Genomic DNA, 25,709 nt, shown 5'->3' on the forward strand with positions numbered 1-25,709 from the left:
CCACCGCAGGTGATTCCCAGGCAAGCAAGGTCTGGAGTGGACCTCCAGCAGAGGGGTCTGACTCTTAGAAGGAAAACTAAAAAACAGAAGGAAATAACTTCATCATCAACAAAAAGGATGTCCACTCAGAGACCCCATCTGAAAGTCACCAATGACAAAGACCACAGATAGATAAATTCACAAAGATGGGAAGAAACCAGCACAAAACGGATGAAAACACCCAAAACCAGAACGCCTCTCCTCCTCCAAGGGATCACAACTCCTCACCAGCTAGGGATCAAAGATGGATGGAGAATGAGTCTGACGAATTGACAGAAACAGGCTTCAGAAAGTGGGTAGTTACAAACTTCTATGAGTTAAAAGAACATGTTCTAACCCAATGCAAAGAAACTTCTTACCTTGGAAAAAGGTTTGATGAAATGCTAATGGGAATAAACGGCTTAGAGAAGAATATGCAGGTATTGATTGACTTATGACCTATGCAACTTACAACCATTCAACTTTATGACCACAATCGCTAGCCATAACTGCTCCACGTCTGGCAGCGCAAACGTTGCCCAGCTGGGCATATGACAGTGCGGACCAGCTTCTGGCAGCACTACCATCTCCACGTGCACCATTTCCACTGTACATATAGCCTACTCAACTTACGACCAAATCGTGTTACGACCAGTCTGCCGGTCCCAATTGTGGTCGTAAGTCAAGCACTAGCTGTAAATGAATTGATGGAGCTGAAAAACACAACATGAGAAGTTTGCAAAGCTTACACAAGTCTCAATAGCCGAATCAACCAAGCAGAAGAAAGGATATCAGAGACTGAAGATCAACTCAATGAAATAAAAAGAGAAGGCAAGATTAGAGAAAAAAGAGTAAAAAGAAATGAAAAAATCTCCAAGAAATATGGGACTATGTGAAAAGACCTAATCTACATTTGATAGGTGTACCTGAATGTGATGGAGAGAATGAATTGAAGCTGGAAAACACTCTTCAGGATATTCTCCAGGAGAACTTCCCCAACGTAACAAGGCAGGCCAATATTCAAGTCTGGGAAATACAGAGACCATCACAAAGATATTCCTCAAGATGAGCAACCCCAAGGCACATAATCATCAGATTCACCAGGATTGAAATTAAGAAAAAAATGCTAAGGGCAGCTAGAGAGAAAGGTCGGGTTACCCACAAGGGGAAGCCCATCAGACTCACAGTGGATCTCTTGGCAGAAATCCTACAAGCCAGAAGAGAGTGGGGGCCAATATTCAACATCCTTAAAGAAAAGAACTGTCAACCTAGAATTGCATATCTAGCCAAACTAAGCTTCATAAGTGAAGGAGAAATAAAATCCTTTATGAACAAGCAATTTCTCAGAGATTTCATCATCACCAGGCCTGCCTTACAAGAGCTCCTGAAAGAAGCACTAAACATAGAAAGGAACAACCAGTACTAACCACTCCAAAAATGTACTAAATGGTAAAGAGCATCAAAACAATGAAGAAACTGTGTCAACTAATGGGCAAAACAACCAGCTAGCATCAAAATTCCAGGATCAAATTCACACATACCAATATTAACCTTAAATGCAAATGGGCTAAATTCCCCAATCAAAAGACACAGACTGGCAAATTGGATAACAAGTCAGAACCCATTGGTGTGCTGTATCCAGGAAACCCATCTCATGTGCAAGGATACACATAGGCTCAAAATAAGGGATGGAGGAAGATTTACTAAGCAAATGGAGAGAAAAAAAAATCAGGAGTTGCAATCCTAGTCTCTGATAAAATAGACTTTAAACCAACAAAGATCAAAAGAGACAAAGAAGGGCATTACATAATGGTAAAAGGATCAATGCAACAAGAAGAGCTAATGATCCTAAATATATACGCACTCAATACAGGAGCACCCAGTTACATAAAGCAAGTTCTTAACAACCTACAAAGAGACTTAGACTCCCACATAATAATAGTGGGAGACTTAACACTTCACTGTCAATATTTGACAGATCAATGAGACAGAAAATTAACAAGGTCAGATCTGGACCAAGCAAACCTAATAGACATCTACAGAACTCTCCACCCCAAATCCACAGAATATACATTCTTCTCAGCACCACATCACACCTACTCTAAAATTGACCACATAATTGGAAGTAAATCACTCCTCAGCAAATGCAAAAGAATGGAAATCATAACAAACAGTCTCTCAGACCACAGTACAATCAAATTAGAACTCAGGATTAAGAAACTAACTCAGAACTGCACAACTTCGTGGAAACTGAACAACTGGCTCTTGAATGTTGACTGGATAAACAATGAAATGAAGGCGGAAATAAAGATGTTCTTCAAAACCAACAAGAATGAAGACACAATGTACCAGAATCTCTGGGACACATTTAAAGCAGTGTCTAGAGGAAAATTTATAGCAATAAATGCCTACATAAGAAGGAAGGAAAGATCTAAAATTGACACCCTATCATCAAAATTGAAAGAGCTAGAGGAGCAAAATTAAAAAAACTCAAAAGCTAGCAGAAGACAAGAATAATTAAGATCAGAGGATAACTGAAGCAGACAGACACACAAAAAACCCTTCAAAAAATTAATGAATCCAGGAGCTGGTTTTTTGAAAAGATCAACAAAATAGACAGACTACTAGCCATATTAATAAAAGAGAGAAGAATCAAATAGATGCAGTAAAAAATGATAAAGGGGATATCACCACAGATTCCACAGAAATACAAAGCACCATCAGAGATTACTACAAACAACTCTATGCACATAAACCAGTAAACCTGGAGGAAATGGATAAATTCCTGGACACTTGCATCCTCCCAAGCCTAAACCAGGAAGAAGTCGAAACCCTGAATAGACCAATAACAAAGGCTGAAGTTGAGGTAGCAATTAATAGCTTACCAACCAAAAAAAGCCCAGGTCCAGATGAGTTCACAGCTGAATCTACCAGACACACAAAGAGGAGCTGGGACCACTCCTTCTGAAACTATTCCAAATAATCCAAAAAGAGGGAATCCTTCCCAAATCATTTTATGAGATCAACATCATCCTGATACCAAAACCCAGCAGAGACTCAACAAGAAAATAAAACTTCAGGCCAATATCCATGATGAACATAGATGCAAAAATCTTCAATAAAATACTGGCAAACCGATTGCAACAGTACATCAAAAAGCTTGTCCACCATGTTCAAGTAGGCTTCATCTCAGGGATGCAAGGCTGGTTCAACATAAGAAAGTCTTTACACGTAATTCACCACATAAACAGAACCAAAGACAAAAACCACATGATTATCTCAATAGATGCAGAGAAGGCCTTCAACAAAGTTCAACAGCCCTTTATGCTAAAAACTCTCAGTAAACTAGGTATTGACATATCTCAAAATAATAAAAGCTATTTACAGCAAACCCACAGCCAATATCATACAGAATGGGCAAAAACTGGAAGCATTCCCTTTGAAATCTGGCACTAGACAAGGATGCCCTCTCTCACTACTTCTATTCAATATAGTATTGGAAGTTCTAGCCAGAGCAATCAGGCAAGAAAAAGAAATAAAGAGTATTCAATTAGGAAAGGAGGAAGTCAAATGGTCTCTATTTACAGATGACATGATTGAATATTTAGAAGACCCTATTGTCTCAGCCCAAAATCTCCTAAAACTGAGAGACAACTTCAGCAAAGTCTCAGGATACAAAATCAATGTGCAGAAAATCGAAAGCATTCCTATACACCAATAACAGACTCAAAGAGAGCCAAATCAAGAACAAACTGCCATTCACAATTGCTACAAAGAGAATAAAATACCTAGGAATACAACTAACAAATGATGCAAAGGACCTCTTTGAGGAGAACTACAAACCACTGCTCAATGAAATGAGAGAGGACACAAACAGATGGAAAAACATTCCAATCAAGCATATTGATTCAGGAAGAATCAATATTGTGAAAATGGCCATACTGCCCAAAGTAATTTATAGATTCAATGCTATCCTCATCAAGGCACCTATGACCCTCTTCACAGAACTGGAAAAAGACACCTTAAACTTCATATGGAACCAAAAGAGAGCCTGCATAGCCAAGTCAATTCTAAGCAAAAAGAACAAAGCTGGAGGCATCATGCTACCTGATTTCAAACTATACTGCAAGGCTACAGTAATCAAAACAGCATAGTACTGGTACCAAAACAGAAATATAGACCAATGGAACAGAACAGAGGCCTCAGAGGCAATGCCACACATCTACAACCATCTGATCTTTGACAAACCTGACAAAAACAGGCAATGGGGAAAGGATTCCCTGTTTAATAAATGGTATTGGGAAAGCTGGCTTGCTATATGCAGAAAGCAGAAACTGGCCCTCTTCCTGACACCTTACACTATAACTCCAGATGGATTAAAGACTTAAACTAAGACCTGACACCACAAAAACCCTAGAAGTGAACCTAGGCAAAACCATTCATGACATAGGCATAGGCAAGCATTTCATGACTGAAACACCAAAAGCATTGGCACCAAAAGCCAAAATAGATAAATGAGCTCTAATTAAACTCCAGAGCTTCTGCACAACAAAAGAAACAATCATTAGAGTGAACCGGTAACCAACAGAATGGGAAAAAATTTTATAATCTACCCATCTGACAAAGGGCTAATGTCCAGAATCTACAAATAACTAAAACAGATTTACAAGAAAAAAACAAGAAACCCATTTAAAAGTGGGTGAAGGTTATGCAGATGCTTTTCAAAAGAAGTCATATATGAGGCCAACAAACATAAGAAAAAATGCTCATCATCACTGGTCATTAGAGAAATGCCAATCAAAACCACATTGAGATACCATCTCATGCCAGTTAGAAAAAAATCAGGAGACAACAGATACTGGAGAGAATGTGGAGAAATAGGAACACTTTTACACTGTTGGTGGGAGTATAAATTAGTTCAACCATTGTGGAAGACAGTATGGCGATTCCTCAAGGACCTAGAAATAGAAATTCCATTTGACCCAGCAATCCCATTACTGGGTATATATCCAAAGGATTATAAATCATTCTATTGTAAAGACACATGCACATGTATGTTTACGATAGGAAAGGCCTAGAACCAACCCAAATGCCCATCAGTGATAGACTGGACAAGGAAAATGAGGCATATATACACCATGAATCTGGAAACCATCATTCTCAGCAAACTGACACAAGAACAGAAAATCAAACTCCGCATGTTCTCACTCATAGGTGGATGTTGAACAATGGGAACACATAGACACTGGGAGGGGAGCATCACACACTGGGGTCTGTTGGTGGAGACTAGGGGAGGGACAGCATTGGGTAGGGAGTTGGGGAGGGATAACATGGGGAGAAATGCCAGATACAGGTGATAGGGATGGAGGCAGCAAACCACATTGCCATGTATGTACCTATTCAACAATCCTGCATATTCTTCACATGTACCCCAGAACCTAAAGTGCAATAAAATATATATATATATAAAATGTAAAACAATCCAAACATGAAACCATAGAGAAATATTTCTTTATGTTAATGCAACAATGCCATATGTAATCATTAAGAATGGTATAAACTACATGATGATATGAAAGATGCTTTGTGAAATATTGCTTAGCGGCAAAAGAAGATTGCAAAAATAATTTATTGAATGTGATTCTATGTATGTGACATACGGAAACTTGTGCAGGAAAAAAGATTCAACGTTATTACATGAAGGTGTTAACATTGATGATCTTTAGGAGTAGGGACTAGGGATGAATTTTATTTTTGCACATTTTGGTTTTTTGTTTTTCAACTTTATATTAATAAAACTCATCATTAGACATAGACTCACAATCAAATTTGCTTTTCAGGTGCCCTCTATGAATCATTGTCCTCTATCCTCCCACATATACTTTTTTTTTTTAACACAAAAAGTAGCATTCTCTGCACATAGTTATATTCCCAGGCTTCTTTTTGCTGCTGCTGGTGTATAGCAGGGTTATATCTGGAGCCTATATCAGTACACAATGAGCTTCTTTCTTCTTTTGTGTGATTGCATAATACAATATTTCACTTTGTGGATAAATTGTACTCCAGTTTAACCAACCTCTTTTAAATAAATATTTAAGTTGTTTCTATTTTTTTTTTGGTGATGCAAAAATCAATGCCATAATCAAGAAGTTTACACAGAATATTTGGCCTATGTATGAGCTTGCTAATGGGACACTTCCGTTATTCTAGGCTGACTCGTTTTCTTTACATAGGACCTCTCAGCAAGGTTGGTCAGCATCCAGTCTCAGAGGGCCCAGTTTCTCATCACCTTCAAAACAATGGAGGAAATCTGGAAGTTCTCCACCTACCTTAATTTAGGTATGATACAAAGCAAGCAGGTGGAGGATGACCTCCTCCACAGTTCAGCCAATTTGTAGGGCTTGGCATTAAGGTATTGGGCTGGCTTTGGTAATTAAGAAAAATAAAGCCTTAAAAGGGATGGTTAACTTTCGAAATATCACAGACTGCCTCAAGCTAAATCTAAAGCAAATATTAAGTAGTATTCTAAAATGCCATATAAAGAAGTGTGCTGTTTTGTATCCAGGGAGATCCTCTTTTTATTAGATAACTAATCAATTAGAAAACAGTTACTGGTCATCTACTAAGTTCAAAGTACTGAAATAGATGTGAAGCTTGTGCTAGTATGTGTGTGTTTTAAACCATAGGGAACTACAGTAATCTTGAGTAAGATCAAAGTAGCTGCTCAACATAGTAAATAGTAAAGTTCCAAATTTTTTATCACATGTATTGGAAAAGAGTTAAAGAAAGAAATAGAGGAATTATCTGCTTATAGCAGCCTCAAGCTGCAGGGTTTTCTAGAATGTAAACACGGATATTGGGATGCAGCATCAGTTCCATTGTGGTGGTAAATTCTTCACCTGCATTCTCCATGGAGAATAGCTCATAATGGGGAAGTTATGGTTGCAAAATGAAGCCAAACAAAGCAAGAGGCCACCTAATTTGATGTATGTTTTATATCTCCCAAAGGATGCTGGGCTCCATGCTGACATACACAGGGACAGATGTTGTGTAGGGGTGGAGGGTCAACATGACTCATGACTGGAAGGTATAACTTCTCCTCTATGGTCAGGAGATCTGCTCTCCACACTACACATTTCCTTCTGGACCATCAGGCATCGTCACTATTCAAACTGTGCTTCATGGACCGGAAGCATTGGCAGCACATAGGACCTGTTAAAAAAAGGAGAAGCTCAGCACTATCTCAGACCTTCACTAGGCATCTCTAGTTTAATAAAATCCCCAAGTGATTTGTGTGCACATTAAAGTTCAAAATCTGCACAGAGAAAAGGGATGGGATGTAATTATAGAAGATATATAAGGCCCAGATCAGCATCATGGACAGTCAGGGTGGAAACAGGCAGGCTCTTGCATCTTAGAAAAAAGAAGAAGCCTCAGGAGAATCAATAGGAGTAATTCATATTTATGGACATGTTTAAAATACTATGTATAATCATTAGAGTTTTACAATTTACATAGTTTTTAGTCTGCTTTTACCAGAGAGATCTTCTGGGCATTGGAGGTGGAGCAGGGTCAGAGCTTGTGGGTGGAAGCACATCCTGACTCCTAAAATTCACTGAGGGGGAACCATGTAGAAACTCCATAGCCATCGCATCATTCGGGGCACAGTAGTTTGAACTTCAGGTCAGGAGAACTTTAAGGAGGCACTAGGAACCCCCAAAGCCAACACTGTAAACTTGGAGAACTCCATGGATGTATTAGAAAAAGGCAGTTGGTTTCTGTCATCTCATTATGCATTTATGGAAACACACAATATGTAGAAATAATAAGTAACATTTAGAAATGACTTGTATTTCCCTACAGATGTTGAGAAGACGCAATTAATTCTAGAAAATGTCTAGCTTTTTCTCTTATGCTGTTTTAATTCCAGTTAAATGACAGGTTGGGGCTCATGGTCTGAGAATCAAACTCAGGAGGGAACTTTCTCACTCTCTTCTGTGCTCAGCTATGTCAGAAATCATTTTGTTCAGGAATCTTGTTGGCTTGACTTCTTAGGCTATGTATCCATGTGTCTGGAACATCTCCTCTTTGACCACAAGTACTGGCTCAACTGCATATTGGTGGAGGATACAGAGATCCAAGTGTCTGTAGATGATAAACACCTGGAAACAATATACCTGGGACTCCTCATACAGGAAGGTGAGTGCAGCATAGGGGTAGCGATGGGATCTTATGCCGATATTTGCTATGAGAGGCCCTGAAATAAGCAGGATACAAAGGGAGGGAAAAATCATTCGAACATGGCATATTCACAAATGAACGCACCTGTTATCATAGTACTTCGGACATTCCTCTCAGTTCAACACCGACATTACGTGAACAGCTGTGCTGGTCAGTCTCACTGACTGATGTTATAACTGCTTGGAGAGTTTTCCTAAGATACTCATGCCAGGGCTCCACTTAGGCCCATGAAATCTCCGAAGGTGAGGACCCAGGTATTGGCATATTTTGGAAAGTTTTCCACATAATTGTAATGTCTACCCCAAATTGAGAAACACTTTTCCAAACATGTGATATAATTTGATTGTAAAATAACGTTGGAAATGTTGCAAAATCTGAAGTTTTTCATGAAATTGAGGAAAGTGATATTGAGGAACCCTTTGGAGCACCTCCTGATCTGTTTATAGGTGAGTGTCCAATCAAGGTTACCATCCACCAATTAACAACTAATGAGGTGGATATGCCTGATGACATCACAGGCACATGGAAAGAGCCAGATTTGCATATGATCTTTTTGCAAAAAGGATTCTTCTTATGATTGCATTGCATGAAGGAAAGAATTTCATATCATGCTATTATGAAACTTACTGGAGTAATTATATTCACTCAACTAATTCTAATTAGTTTGGTTCTAATTTTAATCATAATGTTTCAATGCTAAATGAAATTCTATTAAATATTAATATATTTTTACAAGTTTTCATCTCTTTTTCAAGATAAAGTCCCAATTAAGTCTTTTTCTCATAGATAATTAGAAATATTGGTGTCTAATAATCTAAAATATTGGTGTTCCCTCTCAATGGCTTTTTTCTTCTTGGTGCCAGTTTTCCTGGGATCATAAGGCCTGTTTTAATGTCTCCTTGTGAAATGTCTACTTTACATCCAGGAAGAAAAGTGCTCCAGCTCTAGATAGAAATATTACTTTATGTGATAATCCCTTTTCACTCCCTGCTACTCCTTGGAAAGCCATTGCTTTTCTCATTATCCACAGGCCACTTCTTCTGTAGAGCCCTGCGCTCTGTGACTCCACCAGCCGAGAAGGAAGGGGAGTGGTTGACACTTTGCAAGAATGAGTTAATCTCAGTGAAGATGGCAGAAGCAGGGTCCGAGTGGGAAGGCGTGTCCTTGGTGACAGGTCAGCGGGGCCTGGTACTGGTGTCAGCCTTGGAGCCTCTGCCTCTCCCTTTCCACCAGTGAGTAGCCATCTGCTTCCTGGGAGCGAGTCCCAGAGCAGATTGAAGTCTGCACAGAACAGAGTAGGCATGCTTTCAGATATGGGTCCACAGGGTGGAGGAGAAAACAGACTATTGTGGCTCTTTATATTTCTGTCTTTTTCTTTTCTTTAACAATCAAGGTTTATACAATCTGATGACATTGGAGACAACTCTAAATTTTAGATGGGCATTGTATCTAGGAGCAAATATACCGCATGACCGCCAATGTAGGTTTCTCCATGTATGGACTGGGAACCATTTGTCTGGGCCTCCTCAGATTCTCTTGGGGTTGATTCTAGGAATCTGCATTTTAAATAAACTTCCCAGAAGATTTTTTTTCACACTAAAGTTTAAGAATTACTGCTGGAAGATATAATAAACTTAAATATACAGATTGACAATAAACATTAACCCAGGCCACGGACCTGTCTGTGGCTTTGGCAGAGATCTGACAAAATGCAAAGGGATTTTTTGTTAGTTATTTAACTGACAGCTACTTTCGAAGCCACAAAATATCCCAGGTCTGTTACCACCTCACCTCTTCACAGGTCCTGGTAGAAAGTAAGTTCTCAATAAATCTTTGCCATCATTTAAATAAGAGAAAAAACAATACTTACCATTTATCATCCTTGTTCTGATAGAGTGTTCTGTTCATTGTTGCAAGTTTTTGAAATCCATGTTCGCAAACCCCATGTTTTCATTGGCAGATGGTTCCTAAAGAATTATCCAGGAAGCTGCAGCCTTTCCAGGAACAGGGATTGGACAGGCTCCTATCAGATTGGTATGGCGGAGTCAAAAACATAGTATTGTTGGGGAGATAATGTTTTCCTGTCTCTCAATTTTATCTGCAGGTTTGGAGTCAGTTGATGTGAATTTCTGTCTCGTCTCTGCTAGGGACTGGATTTAGGGAAGTCAGTTTCTTTCTGTGCACGTGGTTTTCCCTGCCTGTGAAATGAGAGGTCTCAATCCAGGGGGCAGCTACAAATGCCTGCAGGTGTGGGCAGGACACACAGATGCTAGAGGGCCTGGATGGAAGGTGTTAGGGAATGGCAGGAACAATTAGGGATTTTAAGATACATGGGTGAAAAAAGAGCCTGGTGTGGGCCAAATGAAATGTTTTGTGAGCCAAATGTGGCCTGTGGGCTGCCTGTTTCAATCTCTGGTCAAAACATTTTCTAATTTCCCTTAGACTTTTATAAAATTAACTTTGAATTTAGGAAAAGTAGAAATGCCTGGCATATAAGGGTACTCAGTAAAAATTTGTTGAATAAATGAATTATACACACACACACACACACAATTTAAGTAATCTCTATATATGTGTATACACACATATCTGTAAGTACTGTATATACATATCTACTGGATAATTAAGTCTGATACTTTTTAGACATCTAAAATGTACCTTCCATTTATCTTCATTCTTAGAACTCCCCTTTACCCTCCTGCCACACACTCCTACAACAAAGCACAATTTTACAAGTGCTAAGCCCAAATAACACACACACAAAAGAAACAGAAGGATTATGGAACCCAGACACCAGATCTGATCAATTATCAATGATAAGATTTTTAGCTTCCTAAAACAGTATAGCCCTGTAGTTAGAATGCAAGGCTTTGAAGTCTGTTCTGGGTTCAAATTCTGGCTCCCCACCAGTGTGGTCTTGGCCAATTCACCTGTCCTGTGTTGCAACTTCCTCATTAGTAAAATGATACAATAAAACCAACTTTAATGTCGTTATGAGAACCAAACAAAATGACGTCCAGAAATCACTTCATTCAGTTTCTGGTACAATGTAGGCACTTAACACATGGTAGATCCCATCAACCCACAAAACAGTGGGAATTTCTGATCTTGAAGACACAATCTAGAAAATTGACTACAAATGTCAGAAAAAAATGGCAGTAGCTTTAGCAGAGAAGCTAAAGCAAATATTGAAACTGAGGCACATAAAAGCCATTATCTCCACCAGGCAGGATTAATAGAGAAGCTAACCAGCAGTTGGAAGACTTAAGCTCTAGACCCAGTTTTGCCCCACATAAGATCCTCAGACAAATCATGTACGCTCTCTCTCATGTACCCTCTCTCTCCCTCTGTAATCTGGGAAAAGGTGATTCTGATAGTTTCCCTGCCCTTTGAGGCTCTTGGGAAGACCTGAGAAAGTGATTGTACTTTGTAAACTGGACAGCAAAACATTCATTAAAATGTCATTGCTAGATCCTAGTCAGGCAATTTATCAGAGTGAGTAATTACCATACTCAGAAAGCGAGTCTTTAATTTTTTTTTTTTTTTTTTTTTTTTTGACTGAATTTTTTTTTTTTTTTTTTTTTTTTTTTTTTTTGAGACTGAATCTCGCTCTGTTGCCAGCCTGGAGTGCAGTGGTGCAATCTCTGCTCACTGCAACCTCCTCCTCCCTGGTTCCAGTGATTCTCTTGCCTCAGCCTCCCGAGTAGCTGGGTTATGCCCAGCTAATTTTTGTTGTATTTTTAGTAGAGATGGAGTTTCACCATGTTGGCCAGGATGGTTTCAATCTCCTGACCCCATGATCCACCAGCCTCGGCCTCCCAAAGTGCTGGGATTGCAGGGGTGAGCCACTGCGCCCAGCTGGGAGACTTGTAGATCCTTCTGGGTCATTAGCAAATTTCCATTCTGCCATTGGTAATGAGGCCAATGTTTACTGAGGGCTGACCAGGTACCAGGCATTGTGTACTGTATCTCTTTGATTCTTTTTAATACTTAAAAGCAGCAGGGATTCTTATTATCCCCATTTTACAGTTGGGGAGACTGAGGGTCATAGAGGCCAAAGGAGCTGGAAGGACATGGAGAGCTCCTCTGGTTTAATGGTTCTCGCACACCGGTCTGTGGATTTGTGCAAACCACGACAAAGCATTTATATGACAGTGGCAAAATTGGACAAACCAGGACAATACAGTTAGCCTTCCTGTTTCCCATAAGCTACATTTATTCATTTTTAAGACATGTCCAATATCTGAGAATATCTTATTTTTATGTTTGTTAAAACATCTTTTCTTTGGTGAAAGTGGATTGTAATTCTTTTAAAAATATGTTCTAGTTTGGCAAAATGAAAAGCCAACTGAGTCATTCCTGCCAATTTTTGGATGGGGAGGGTGGTGGAATGTTACTGGTCCTTGACATTCTAAAGTCTGGGAACCCCTCATTTTCTATTGCATTGGAAGGTGGTGGGAGGCTCAGCTGTTCACGCTTTCTGTAGCTGATCTGTGTGCTATTTTCCACAGGCAGAGGACGCTGTAAGGCCTTGAAGGATTATGAGCCAGAAGAAAAGGATGAGCTGAGTTTCTACCAGGGAGAAAGCATTGAGATCGTTGGCTTTGTCATACCTGGGCTTCAGTGGTTCATTGGAAAGTTGACGAGTTCAGGGCAAGTGGGCTTTGTCCCCACCAGAAACATAGATCCTGATTCTTATTCCCCAATGTGAGTATGGCAGTGAGCATGTCCTGGAGCTGGGCTGCCTTTCCCAGGGGTCCCTCCCCTCTTTAAGCAGATTTGCAGTTGAGCTTCAAGGGTTTCCTGGTAACATGGAGCCAGAAAAGCACATTCTGACACAAAGGTTGATATAGAAAGGAGAGAATGCATCAGTTCAGTTTATTTTAACAGGTGGTCACTGAGGACTTCCTCTGTGCAAGGAAAGAAGCAAAACTCCAAGACAAAGGATGTGCTGTTAGGCACTGAGGGTGCAGCTTTGGTACTTGGATTGGCAGCATGCTGATCCCACGTAGGGCTAGGAGGTAGGTCCCATGTAGGTCTTCACTCATTCAGCTTTCAAGCCGAATGCCAATGTGTGACGTCACCACTGGCTAGGAAGGCAGAGTGCTTCTCTTACTCTTTTTCTGCCTTGAATCCAGAAAGGCTGGTTGTGAGGAGCAGACTCATCTGCTTGGTCAATCAGGAGAAGGTGACTAGCCTGCTGCATCCACCCTGTCAAGGAAGGGCAGAGGTGTGGGGTACTGGCTCCTCTTTTTGGAGTGGGCTTCCTGCATGGGGATAGGAAATAGCAGAAAGCCTGGGTGCAGGAAGCAGATGGGGAAAGGGAGAGCTGGCTCCCCACACTGAGACAACACAGCTCCCCACACTGGGAAAATGTGGCCAAGAAATGTCTAAGGATCTGAACAGAGACTGAAATTCTTTCTCTTGTGGGAAATAGCCAATGAAGAGAGCAGACCAAGGAGCAGAAGCTCCCTGTAAGCCCTGTCCTTCATGGGGAGAGGAGACAGAAGACTGTTTTCCCTATGTGGAAATGTGGGAGTCCAAATAAGTATAAACAAGGAAGATCACTCACTGAGCTCCTGGAGAGGTATGGAGAATGATAAGGATTTGTAAGGAAGAAAAGGATATCAAGAGAACTTCATGAAGAAGGTGACACGAATTAAGCTTTGCACAATGTAAAATATTTCAACAGATATTGACGGGAAAAGAGGTCATAGGTAGCAGAGTGAGTCAATGCTTGAAGAATGACCCATGTAGTTGGGAGGGAAGTTGCCAGAAGGGCACTGGTGCAGCAAAGATGGGTCCCTGATATGGAAACCTGGGAATGCCTGTGTCAAGGCCCTGTCCCTTAACCTGGTAAAGAATAGGGAGCCAATGCATGTCTCTGAGCAAGCGTGACATATTATATGACTGGACCTTTTCTCTAGAAAGCGAAACCTGGCTTTGGGGAAGGCACGCACCATCAGGGGGAATCTGAAGACAGGAGACCAGGGTGGCACTTAGATAAGGGTGAGAATGGAGAGAAGAAGCCACTGCTGAGGACCAATGGACAGGAAGTCAAAGATTCCAGGAGCTTTACAAATACGGATACCTCTGTTCTGCCTCCAGAGGCAATCATGTAACTGGTTTGGGTTGGGGCTGGGCAATGGTATAGATAAAAGCTCCCCAGGTGTAGATGCTGGTCAGTCAAGGTGAGAGCATTACTCTGAACCACCCTTCATGTTACTGCAGGGAAAGTGAGGACCCCAGGGGTAAAGGGGCTGAACCCAAGGCCTTCCCTCTGGAACCTTAGAATCCTGACATCAAATCCAATGAGCTCTGGTTAACTGTCCTGGTGATTTTAAATCCTGACGTTAAATCCAATGCATCTGGTGAGAAGCTCCAGTGAAAGAGAGAAAGAATAAACAGAATGGAATACAGGGATGGGGGAAGAACCCTGGAGGATGCCTCCACTTACAGAGCAGGGGAAGTGAGAATGCAGAGAGGAGACAGAGGAGCCACAGAGGAAGAAACAAACTATGTGAGAGGCAGGGCTGACACCTGTGCTGTCCTCAGAGACGCACAGCAGGGCCAACTGAGGAAAGGCCTTTGGGACCAGCCATTGGGAGGTCATCCAGAGACACAGTAGCTGAATGGCTTACAGAGTTCCAGAGTCAGGCTGTCCAAAAGGCATTTGTGACTATGTGAGTGCAGCTTGTGCCTCCATTGGTCTATTAGCTCTGCGACTTTGGACGCATTCATCTATTTCTCCATGCCTCAGTTTTCTCATCTGTACAATGTGTAGAATGTTAGCACTTGCCTAGGATTGCCATGACTTTAAATGAGTTAATAATACACACAAAGCTGTTAGAATGGTGCCTGGCACAGTCTGTGTGTGTGTGTGTGTGTGTGTGTGTGTGTGATCCACAGGCACTAGCACTTATTGTTGTTGTTTGTGTTGTTGCCATTGTTGTGGGTGCTGATCTTGAGAGGCAGTTTTAATAGGATATTGGGGCAGGTGTCATTTTCATGACTTATATTTGGACTTCTGCGCCTCACACTAATTTACCTCAAATGACCAACTCAGCACAACTGAATTTATTCAGTCATCACATTTTCACTGGCTTAGTAGTAAGGGGTCCTCTCACACTGAAGAGCAGCATCCCCTGTGCTGTGTGAAGTTGCCTAAGACATTTTCCTGCGCCTGGTCAGCTGTGGGACCCAATGCACCAGTGATTGCACATTTGGTACAGAAGGGGAAAATGAACCAGAAAACAGGGAGGGATGCCACAAGGAGAGGAGAGGGACCTGCTCCTTGCATATCCCCCGAAGCACTCTCCAGATATCAGAGCTCCTTGAATCACAGCAATTGAGGGATGGGTTTTGAATTCGGAGGAATGACCCAGCTCCACACGAGGAGCAGCCCGGGAGTTGAAGTCTTGGCACTCTGCCTTTGGTCTGGCCACTGGGTGTCACTCTTCAGCTGGGTGTCAGAGTCTGAGAAGACGGACTCAGCCTTTGCTGAAGTCTCCATCTTCTCTGTGTAGCTTCTCTTTTTGTGCTTGTATATTACTCCCTAAAGTATACGTGTATATTTAAGTGCCTACATTGAAAAATAAGTAAATGGATAAATTAATGTACTCAAACCCAGGAAAAAGAACATAGGAAAAAAGCCAGTATTTTATAGTATTACAGTTAGAAAACATTCTTTTGTTACATCCCCTTTTTTATTCTTCATATTGCTTGTGTCTTTATGATTCAATTTATTATGGTATCTATTTTTGCAACTAATAATTTTTCCATTGGTCTCATAGCCATTTCTTTGCATGATGTGTCTACATGTAATATATTTTATAACATATTGATAGCAAGTTGTTCACTTCCTTCTTCATAGAGTATCTATTTTAGTAGCTATTTCAGTGAAGATCTGTGGGTTATAAATATTCTCAGTCCTGCGTCTTGGTCTGTCTTAAAGATATAATACTTAAAATATACTCTTGAATGATAATGTAGCTAGTTATAGCATAACATCTTCAAAGTTTGCAGGAAAAAATAACTCTTAATATAAAATTGCAAATCCATGTTGCCGGGGACTTGTCCATTTTGTTAGTCTTTTCAGAGAATCGATTTTTCTTCTGTTGAACATCTTTATTGATTTTTGTTTTTTAAATAATATTTCATTAATGACAGCATTTGCCTTATTTGCTTCTACTTTCTTTGTCTTTATTTCATTAATTTATGTTCTTATCTTTTATATTTAATTCTTTCATTCCATGAAGTTGAACAGTCAATAGTAATTGAACCAAGAATGGAGAAGTAGGAGAAGTAGACTACTTAAAAAGACCTGTAACCCCAATGAAATGGACATCATGTTAAAAATGATATTATTTTTATTTATTTTGCTCAGGACTTGGTGTGCCACTTCAATATGAAGACTCATGTCTTTCTTCAATTCTGGAAAATTCTCAGTCCTTCTTCCTTTGACTATTGCCTCTCTCTCATTCTTTTTATACTCTCTTCTGGAATTCCTGTTAGAGGTATGTTGGACTTATTCTATCCTCATTCTCGCTTAATCAGTTCTTTTATATTTTTTATCTTTTTGTCACAGCAGGCTACATTCAGATTGATTTTCTTAACATAATCTTCAGTTTCATCTCTGAATGCTTACCTCTGCTATGACTAAACTTGCTGTTTAATCCACCCATGTAGTTCTTCATTTCTGTGCCTTTATTTTCCATTTTCTAGGATTTGTATTTTGCTATTTTTCACATATAGCTGTTTCTTTTCACAGTGTTCAATCTTTTCATTGTAACTTCTATTTTTTCTTATTTCACCTTTTAAATTATTCTTTAGATTATTGTCATTTCTCATTTTTTGTAGTATATATATAGTTATTTATGCATCTGCTGGCTCTCTTTGTGAATAGTTCATTTTTTTGCATGGCTTGTATTTTTTGTTGCATGAACTAATTTTCAACCTTTTAAAAGTTGGGCTTTGTATCGATCCTGGACTGAAGAAAACCTCCTTGCTGACTAGATTTTGCATTTGCTTCTGGAACCTTAGGGAGTAAAGATCTAGGACTGTTTTTTTAAATCTTAATTCTTGGAACGTGGTACCAATACCAGGTAGTGTAAATTCAGATTCCACATGTCCTAATGGTATAAGCCTAGGTGTTTGATGTTTTCCAGGAACTCAAATAGATGAAAAGTGTGTTCTCGCAGGTAGGAAGAAATTTTCCAATCTGCTCTTTACAGCGGTTGAATCCTTTCAGACTCTAGGATTTATGTAGGGGGTTTAATTTGGTTCCCTGCTTCAGGCAAGTCTAAAATCACATCTTCTGTCCTTGGGGTGGGTATGAGAAGTTCAGTTCCAGTTCTGAGGGCCAAAGTCCCAGATGAAACCACCAGGGCTCTGGGCCATCTGCTCTCACCTGCCAATCTGGGTTTGCTTTTTGGTTTTGTTACTTGCTTCCAGTGATGTCCCTTTCTTTCTTTAAAGAAGGTACTAATATATTCATCTTTGTTACATTTTATCTGGATTTTTCTGTAAATATGGGGGAGAGTGGCCCTTTTGGAGTCCTTCAACCTGCCATATTGCCAGAAGCTTTGCCATGCTCTTCTAATCCAATTTTCATGTTTGGAAATTTCTAATGCAATTTGTCAAACTTCTTGGCCTTTCTCTAAATTCCAAGTTCTCTAAGTTTTCCCGGAACTCAGGACGTTAGTAGGTGCTGTGACGCAGTGCACACAGAGGTAGAAGACCTCAGTTTTAGTTTCAGCTTTACCACTTTCTAGCTGTGCAATTCTGAGTGTGTCATTGAATCTTTCTGAACCCCTTTGATAATATACAAACATAGATTAGAAATACCTGCATCGCAAAGTTGTCATAAACAGCAAATGAAATAGTACATTTAGGAACACATTATAAAATTTAAGAGATCTATAAAACGTGGGATCATATATTATATACGTATATTTTATCCCATCTGAATTTAGTCATAAATTTCAATTACATGCTGTTTTAAGATTAGAAGCTTCCGTGGTGCTGGAGGGAACCTGGAGATAAGCCCAGGGAGACGAGGGCCCAGTAAGTGTGGTGCTATGAGTACTTTTCTCATCACTGGCTTTCAAACTGCATTTACCTGAGTTATGAGGACGAATGATAATGGCTGATTACAGCACCCCATCCTGTCCCCTCCTGGAACACTGCTTTAACTACAGAAGTTCTTACGTCCTGTTCTACCAGTTCCTAACCACCAACTTCACTTTGCTGTGCCTTAGTTTATTCATCTGTAAAAAGGATAAGAGCAGTACCTGCCTCATATGGCAAATGTGTGGATTAAATAAAATAACAGTGTCTGGTTTGTCATACCACTTTCTACCAAAGTATTAGCTATTATTAACTCTTGGGCTTCCAAGTTAATTTTTTTTTAAAAACGATTCTGACATTAAGACATTCTCTATCGAGAACTAAAAGCGGCCTAAAAAATTGTTCGGATAGATACAATTCAGTAGCTTCTAAGGCACTTCTAGTTTTTATATTATTTAATTCTATGGCAAATCTCTAGTAAGAAAATTAGGCTTAACAATTAGCTTATACAACAGCATAAGTATCAAGATCTCTGTTGTTTATGATCATTTATTTCGGCTCCTCCGATCTTCCTTTTACCCACTTCTTTCCCTTAGCAATTCCAATCCTCTTCATGTTGCCTAAACTCTTGTTCTACGCCATGGAATCAGATCTTAACGGTGAAAGATTCCTCTGACTGTGGTCAGACTTTCTTCATTGTTCCTCTAGATTGTGTCTCTTGTCCTTCACTTTTTCTTGAAATACCCTAAAGACAAATAAACTCCTTTTACTGGTCCCTTTTCAACCCTTGCATTTAGGGCAATCCACTCCTCTTTCTTCCATTAAAAATGGGTACCATGTGGTCTCAAAGAATGAGTGGAGGTTGAGAGAAGGGCTTTGTTTTTCTTGGGAGATGGGGTTTTAAGAGGAGGGGTGTTTTCATCCCCACTTTGACCTACTGGACAACCACACCCCTCAGTTCTCCCAGCATGATGTGCTAATAGCTCTTCTTTCTTGGTGGTATATAGTATGCAATGGTGAGAGGAGGAATCCAATTTCATCTATGGGCAGAGGGGTTGATGGCTTTTCTGCATCCTCCACCACATCCTAGTGTGGAGAGAAGAGGAGATAGAGTCTGACGCCTTGCACTGATCTGTCTCTATGTCTTTTGCCCCAATGCAGGAGCAGGAACTCTGCCTTTCTCAGTGATGAGGAGAGATGCTCCCTGTTGGCCCTGGGAAGTGATAAGCAGGCTGAGTGTTCCAGCTTCCTCCACACTCTTGCTCACACTGACATCACATCTGTCTACCGGCTCAGTGAGTGTTGGTCCTCAGACCCCTTCAAAATCCTGGGGTCCTTAAGGATAAGACAGCGTCCCTAACCAGGAATGGAATACCCCTAAATTCTAATCCCATTCATAAATCTGCGTGGGCATGGCCACTATTCTGTTGATGACCCGAATCATATTTAATTAGTAGCATTTCACTTTAGATTTCAGGTAATTCTGGGGTTGCAGGGGAACTCTGAGACATGATGAAACCAATTCACCTGTACTATGGGTGGTTGGCTGTACTGGGCCCTCCCTCCTATCTTAGGGAAGGAGAACTTCCTGAGTCCTGGCTGAGGTACGTTCTAGGGCTGAAGTAGGCCCCCAATGACATGGGTGGGGCTGTAACTATTACAGCTGAAAAGGCCTTAAGAGATCATTCCTCATCTCACATTACAGACTGAGAAATGAGGCCCAAAGGAATTAGCTAGGATAAGAACTGCTAGCCAGAGCAATCCACTTTACCACACTGCTCCTGACACAAAATGATATTGAGTTGTTGAGTGTGTTAGTCTTGGGTGTCTCCTGTGTCGTGGAATCAGATCTCAACAGTTGTGAAAGATTCCTCTGACAAACTGACTAGTTTTCAGCAGTGTCTGAGGGACTGACTGACTGAATGAATCATTCTCACTTCCCTTATTCTGAGAAAGGCCCAGTGCTCTGTGTCAGGGTGTACATTTTCTCATTGATGGTGACGTGAGGAAGAATTTTTGTTTCTCCCATCTCTTTATTGATGGCGACGTGTCCGCTCCTGTGTAGCCAGATTAGATGATCCATATTTTATGGATACAGCCAGAGATTCTGCAGAAGGGGCCCTCTGGCCATCTCCTAGGAGCAGAGTCGGGAGTTGAGAGCTTTGTCTATGCATAAGGAGCATTTGTGAAAGCACCTGCCTCAGGCCTCGGCACCCTGCCCTGGCAGAGCTTTCTTGGCACAAGCCACAAGCAGATCACACTGCTTTATGAGGTTGAGCAGGAAGCTGGAGCAGTAGGCAGTGCCCAGGAGGTGGGAGCCTGATGTCTGAAAATTGAGGTGCACTAGCAGTGTTCCTTGAGGAGAAGGCCTGGGGACAGACTTGGATCACGATTTCCACCAGCTATTGATCCAGTGGTGGGGAGGACGCAAGAGGAGGCCCCAGACAGCACTTGCCTCTCACTCAAAAGATCAGCAGTGCATCTCTGTGGGGTGTAGTCTGTGCCTTATGGTTGCACAGGCTGCCCCAGCACCAAGGCAAGCAGCAGGGGGACAGCTTGTTGGTAAATTTTAGCGCTCCCAAGGCCTATACCCTAGAGAAGGATGCCCCTCTGTAATTCTCCCTCCCAGAAGGGATACCATTTTGTAACTTGTGTGCCATTTGTGCTCTCAGTGTCCTGGCTGGGAGAGGAGAGGTGGCCCAAGATGGGCACTGGCCCCTCCACATCAGAGAGGCCAGGGCATGTGAACAGCTGTCCTTAGCCAAGCTCTGTAGCTCTCCCATCTTTAGCTGCAGGGCTTTCTACCCTCTGGAGGTTGTAGATCTGGAGTATCTGCAATGAAAATCTCTGGAGAAGCCCTCCTTGGAGAACAGCAGGAAAAGGTTTGACTTGGCAAGGGGCTTGCTGGTCCTCAGAGTTCACTGGAGAACTCAGAGTGGTGGTACAGACAGTTGCTGCTTCTCTGCTAAGAAGAGGTAGAATCTTCCCTCGAGCAGCTGCCATCCTGTGGAATGTGAATCTGGCCTTCACATCTACAGTTCCTCTGTGGTTCCTTTAGCCAACAGCGGTCACTTTTTCACTGCCAAACCCCAGCTATCTACTTGGTTCTTACCTAGTCTGGTTGCACTTTGATGGGATTAGGTGGCTATGTTTTAAGTCACCTTGGCCTCTGTAACTCCGTTTTCTCTCTGACTGTGCCTTTTCAGTCTCCCTCAATGGCTACTGCTTGCCAGTGAGTTGCTCAGGCTTATTAACAAACTCTCCCCTCCCTTGCTCCCCTACTGTTTTTATTTTCCCCCTAATGCCTCACCTGCGTGATTACATTTAGTCCTGGGACTCTGGTCAGCAATTAGTGACCTGCTGTGGGTCACAAAACTGTGTTTGCAAAGCCTCAGTTTTTCTCCTGGGCTCCAGACCTACTTCATTCTCTGCCTAGAGCTCCTGCTGCTACCTCAAACCCCAAATGTCTAAAACTGTACTCTAGATTCTCCCATCCTCTGCTTCATTCTCGGACGCATCTTTGCTCCTTTTTATTCACCCTTTGCTTCTGGCCCCTTGTCCCTGCCACTTTTACAAACACAGTGTCCAGCCCAGTGGACACATGGAACCAATGTCTGCCGAGTGGATAAATGATGAATGAATGGAGGAGGGAAGAAGGAAGGATGTGATACATTTGGAAGTGGGAGGCAGCACTTCGTGCTCCCATGTGCCCTGTGCTGGGAGTTGTGTCCTGGCTCCCACTGAGAGATTTGGGAGCCACATCTCTCTGGTCTTCAGATTCTATCACAAGCCCCGCAGCTCCCCGCTGTTCTACCTGAAGTACCCACACCCCTTGGCACAGAGCCTATGTTTGCAGCTTTTCTTCTCTGACTCTGAGTTTCACATGTACCTCGGTTCCCAGCCGTAAAGTGTATGGATTAAACAAGGTGATTAGGCCCTTGCAGCTCTTAAGATGATGGTGAAAGGAGAATTCTGCCCTGTTCCTTAATGATGACTGATGGTCTTCAATGCCAAGTCTCCTAAGGGGCCATTGGTCTGGGGTACACCTGGAGGCATGGGCATGGTGGCCCATCCTGATCTAACACCAGGTTTGTTCTTCATCTCTACTTAGGTGGGTTTGAATCTATCCGGAATCCTCCAAATGATCTGAGTGGTGAGTAGCAATCATGCTGAACCTGACCTTCATCCTTGAGGACAGCACTCGTGTCCTCTTGCCAAGAGTGGGCACCTTAGGTTCAGGTGCCCAGGGTTGCTCAACTTTGCCTGTCTTTACAGCGTCCCAGCTCAAAGGCTTCAAGGAGGCCAGGCCTGGCAAAGCCTGGGAGGACCGTCAGGCCGTGGGTTTCCAACAGTCCAGCAGCTCTGAGGACTCCAGCCTGGAGGAGGAGCTCCTCTCGGCAGCCTCAGATAGCTATCAACTGCCAGAGCCTGATGACCTTGATGACCCGGAACTGCTCATGGACCTAAGCACTGGTCAGGAAGAGGAAGCTGAGAACTTCGCCCCCATATTGGCTTTTCTGGATCATGAAGGTTACGCTGACCACTTTAAGAGTCTCTATGACTTCTCCTTCTCTTTCCTCACTTCTTCCTTTTATAGCTTCTCTGAGGAGGATGAGTTTGTGGCCTACCTGGAGGCATCAAGAAAGTGGGCCAAAAAGAGCCACAGGACCTGGGCCCATGCCCGGCTCTGCTTCCTTCTGGGCCGGGTGAGCATCAGGAAGGTCAAACTCTCTCAGGCCAGGGTATACTTTGAAGAGGCTATCCACATTCTCAATGGGGCATTTGAGGACCTATCCTTGGTGGCCACTCTGTACATCAATTTGGCTGCCATCTACCTGAAGCAGAGGCTGAGACATAAAGGCTCCACCCTGTTGGAAAAGGCAGGTGCCCTGCTGGCCTGCCTGCCTGACCGTGAGTCTAGTGCCAAGAATGAACTTGACGTGGTGGCCTACGTGCTGCGCCAGGGGATTGTGGTGGGCAGTAGCCCGCTGGAGGCCAGGGCCTGCTTTCTGGCCATACGCTTGCTCCTGAGCCTAGGCCGGCATGAGGAAGTCCTGCCCTTTGCTGAGCGCCTGCAGCTCCTCTCTGGACACCCTCCTGCCTCTGAGGCTGTGACTAGTGTTTTGAGTTTTCTGTATGACAAGAAATATCTTCCACACCTTGTAGTGGCCTCTGTCCAGCAACATGGTATCCAGAGTGTCCAAGGGATGTCTCTTCCTATTTGGCAGGCCCACCTGGTCCTCCAGAACACAACCAAGCTCCTTGGCGTTCCCTCCCCAGGCTGGGGTGAAGTTTCCACCTTGGCCTGCCCCATGCTCAGACAGGCCCTGGCTGCCTGTGAGGAACTAGCAGACCGGAGCACCCAGAGGGCCCTGTGTCTCATCCTGTCAAAAGTGTACCTCCAGCACAGGTCTCCTGATGGTGCCATCCACTACCTGAGCCAGGCATTGGTGCTAGGGCAGCTGCTGGGTGAGCAGGAATCCTTTGAGTCTTCCCTCTGCCTGGCATGGGCCTATCTCTTAGCCAGCCAGGCCAAGAAGGCTTTGGACGTGCTTGAGCCACTGCTACACTCCCTGAAAGAGACAGAGAGTGCCACTCAAAAGGGAGTTGTCCATAACCTCCTGGGACTTGCACTCCAAGGTGAAGGCCGGGTGAACAGGGCAGCCAAGAGCTATCTTCGGGCCTTGAACAGAGCTCAGGAGGTGGGAGACGTGCGTAACCAGGCAGTGGCTATGGCCAATCTTGGCCACCTGAGCCTGAAGTGCTGGGCTCAGCATCCAGCCAGAAACTATCTCCTGCAGGCTGTACGACTCTATTGTGAACTCCAAGGCAGCAAGGAGACGGACATGGAATTAGTACAGGTGTTTCTCTGGTTGGCTGAAGTTCTGGTGTCTGGACGCCAGCTGATGCATGGCCTCCTTTGCTATGAAGTGGCATTGCTGTTTGGCTTAAGGCATCGACACCTAAAGAGTGAGTATGTCTTGTGCTGCTGGGAAGCTATAGAGAAAAGGGTTGGAGCACGTTTTGTCCATGTCCTGTCTCACGTCATCTCATTCATGCCCCTGCTTTGTGTTCAGGTCAGCTTCAGGTCACCAAGTCCCTCTGCCATTTCTACAGCTCCGTGTCCCCAAATCCTGAAGCATGCATCACCTACCATGAGCATTGGCTGGCCCTGGCTCAGCAACTCAGGGACCGGGAAATGGAAGGGAGGCTGCTGGAGTCTCTGGGGCAGCTCTATCGGAACCTAAACACTGCAAGGTGAGTCAGGCTCAGGAACTGTCTTAGAAGCAGCTTTCCTTCCTTAAGGAGAAACAGTGTTCTTTCCCACAGGAAGCCAAGTCCAAATGTACATGGTATAGGCGGGGCATTGTGCAAAAGAGCAAGGGCTCTGCAGCCACCACAGTGCATCCATCACTTACTAGTGGTGTGGCCTTGGGCAAACTATTTAATTTCTCCATGCCCCAGCTTCCTCCTCAGCCAAAGGAGGATAGTCATGGCATCTATCTTATAGTGTTATTGTGAGGAATAAATAAGTTAATGTTCATAAAACACTCAGAACTGTGCTTGATATGTAGATAAGGCTCAGTAATGTTAACTGTGTCGCTATTACTTGTGTGTTTCCATAACCACCTATCATGGGATCATGACTGAGGGTGCATAATTCAGAGAAGTGGCAATTATACCAAGGACAGAGGAGCCTGCAGGAGGTCTTCATTACCTGAGGGGAATGGGTTGTAAAGAAAGGACACTCCCCACTGAAAGCAGGGGTGTAAAATTTCATGGTTAAAAAAAAAGTTTGGTTGGGAACTTACCTTTAAAATGAAATTGTAGATTATGAAATAAAGTGTATTTTCACCTTTTAGTTAAGAATATTTACATTATAATTTCAACTATGCATTAAGTCTTAGAATAAACATGGGATAATAGGAGTATTGACTTTTCGGCTTAATTATGCTGACAAAATTATATCACAGAGCAATGGGGCATTCCTTTGTTTTGTGATTGACTTTTCAGCACTACCTTAAAAATCCTCATTTTTGTAAAAATAAATAAAAACTTAACCATTTAACCCAAATGCCTCCTTTAATGCTTTAGTATTCACATTATTATCGCTTGGAGATTTTGCCATCTTCTGTTGATTTTTTCTTTTTTGTTTCTTCACTGGTCTAATGCTGCTTCACCCTCATTTGCCACTAGGCAGACTGAAGTTCTGCTCTATAACAATTCTTAAATTGATTCCATTAAATCCTGCATGGGTTGCAAGATCTTCAGTTCACTTTGCAACAGATTTGCCTTGCAGTATTGCATTCATAATTATAAATGGCTTCTAAAATAGAGCATTCAGAATAGCTTCTAAAATTGCTACTGTTAAGCAGAGAGAG

At 42.4% G+C, this 25,709-nt stretch overlaps 1 protein-coding gene across 2 annotated transcripts in view; it reads left to right on the forward strand.

Annotated features, from left to right (window-relative positions):
* Positions 1–25,709, forward strand: part of SH3TC2 (SH3 domain and tetratricopeptide repeats 2) — a 71,885-nt gene that overhangs the window by 18,556 nt on the left and 27,620 nt on the right. For both annotated transcript variants that reach the window (XM_017531348.2, XM_037739552.1), the window contains exons 4-12: positions 6,252–6,357; positions 8,074–8,217; positions 9,290–9,491; positions 10,220–10,293; positions 12,771–12,966; positions 19,489–19,622; positions 22,439–22,480; positions 22,603–24,297; positions 24,405–24,585. In XM_017531348.2, coding sequence (XP_017386837.1) covers positions 6,252–6,357; positions 8,074–8,217; positions 9,290–9,491; positions 10,220–10,293; positions 12,771–12,966; positions 19,489–19,622; positions 22,439–22,480; positions 22,603–24,297; positions 24,405–24,585 — 2,774 coding nt within the window. The remainder of the gene's footprint in view (positions 1–6,251; positions 6,358–8,073; positions 8,218–9,289; positions 9,492–10,219; positions 10,294–12,770; positions 12,967–19,488; positions 19,623–22,438; positions 22,481–22,602; positions 24,298–24,404; positions 24,586–25,709) is intronic.

The sequence above is a fragment of the Cebus imitator genome, unplaced genomic scaffold (assembly GCF_001604975.1).
Source record: "Cebus imitator isolate Cc_AM_T3 unplaced genomic scaffold, Cebus_imitator-1.0 Scaffold71, whole genome shotgun sequence".
NCBI lineage: Eukaryota > Metazoa > Chordata > Mammalia > Primates > Cebidae > Cebus > Cebus imitator.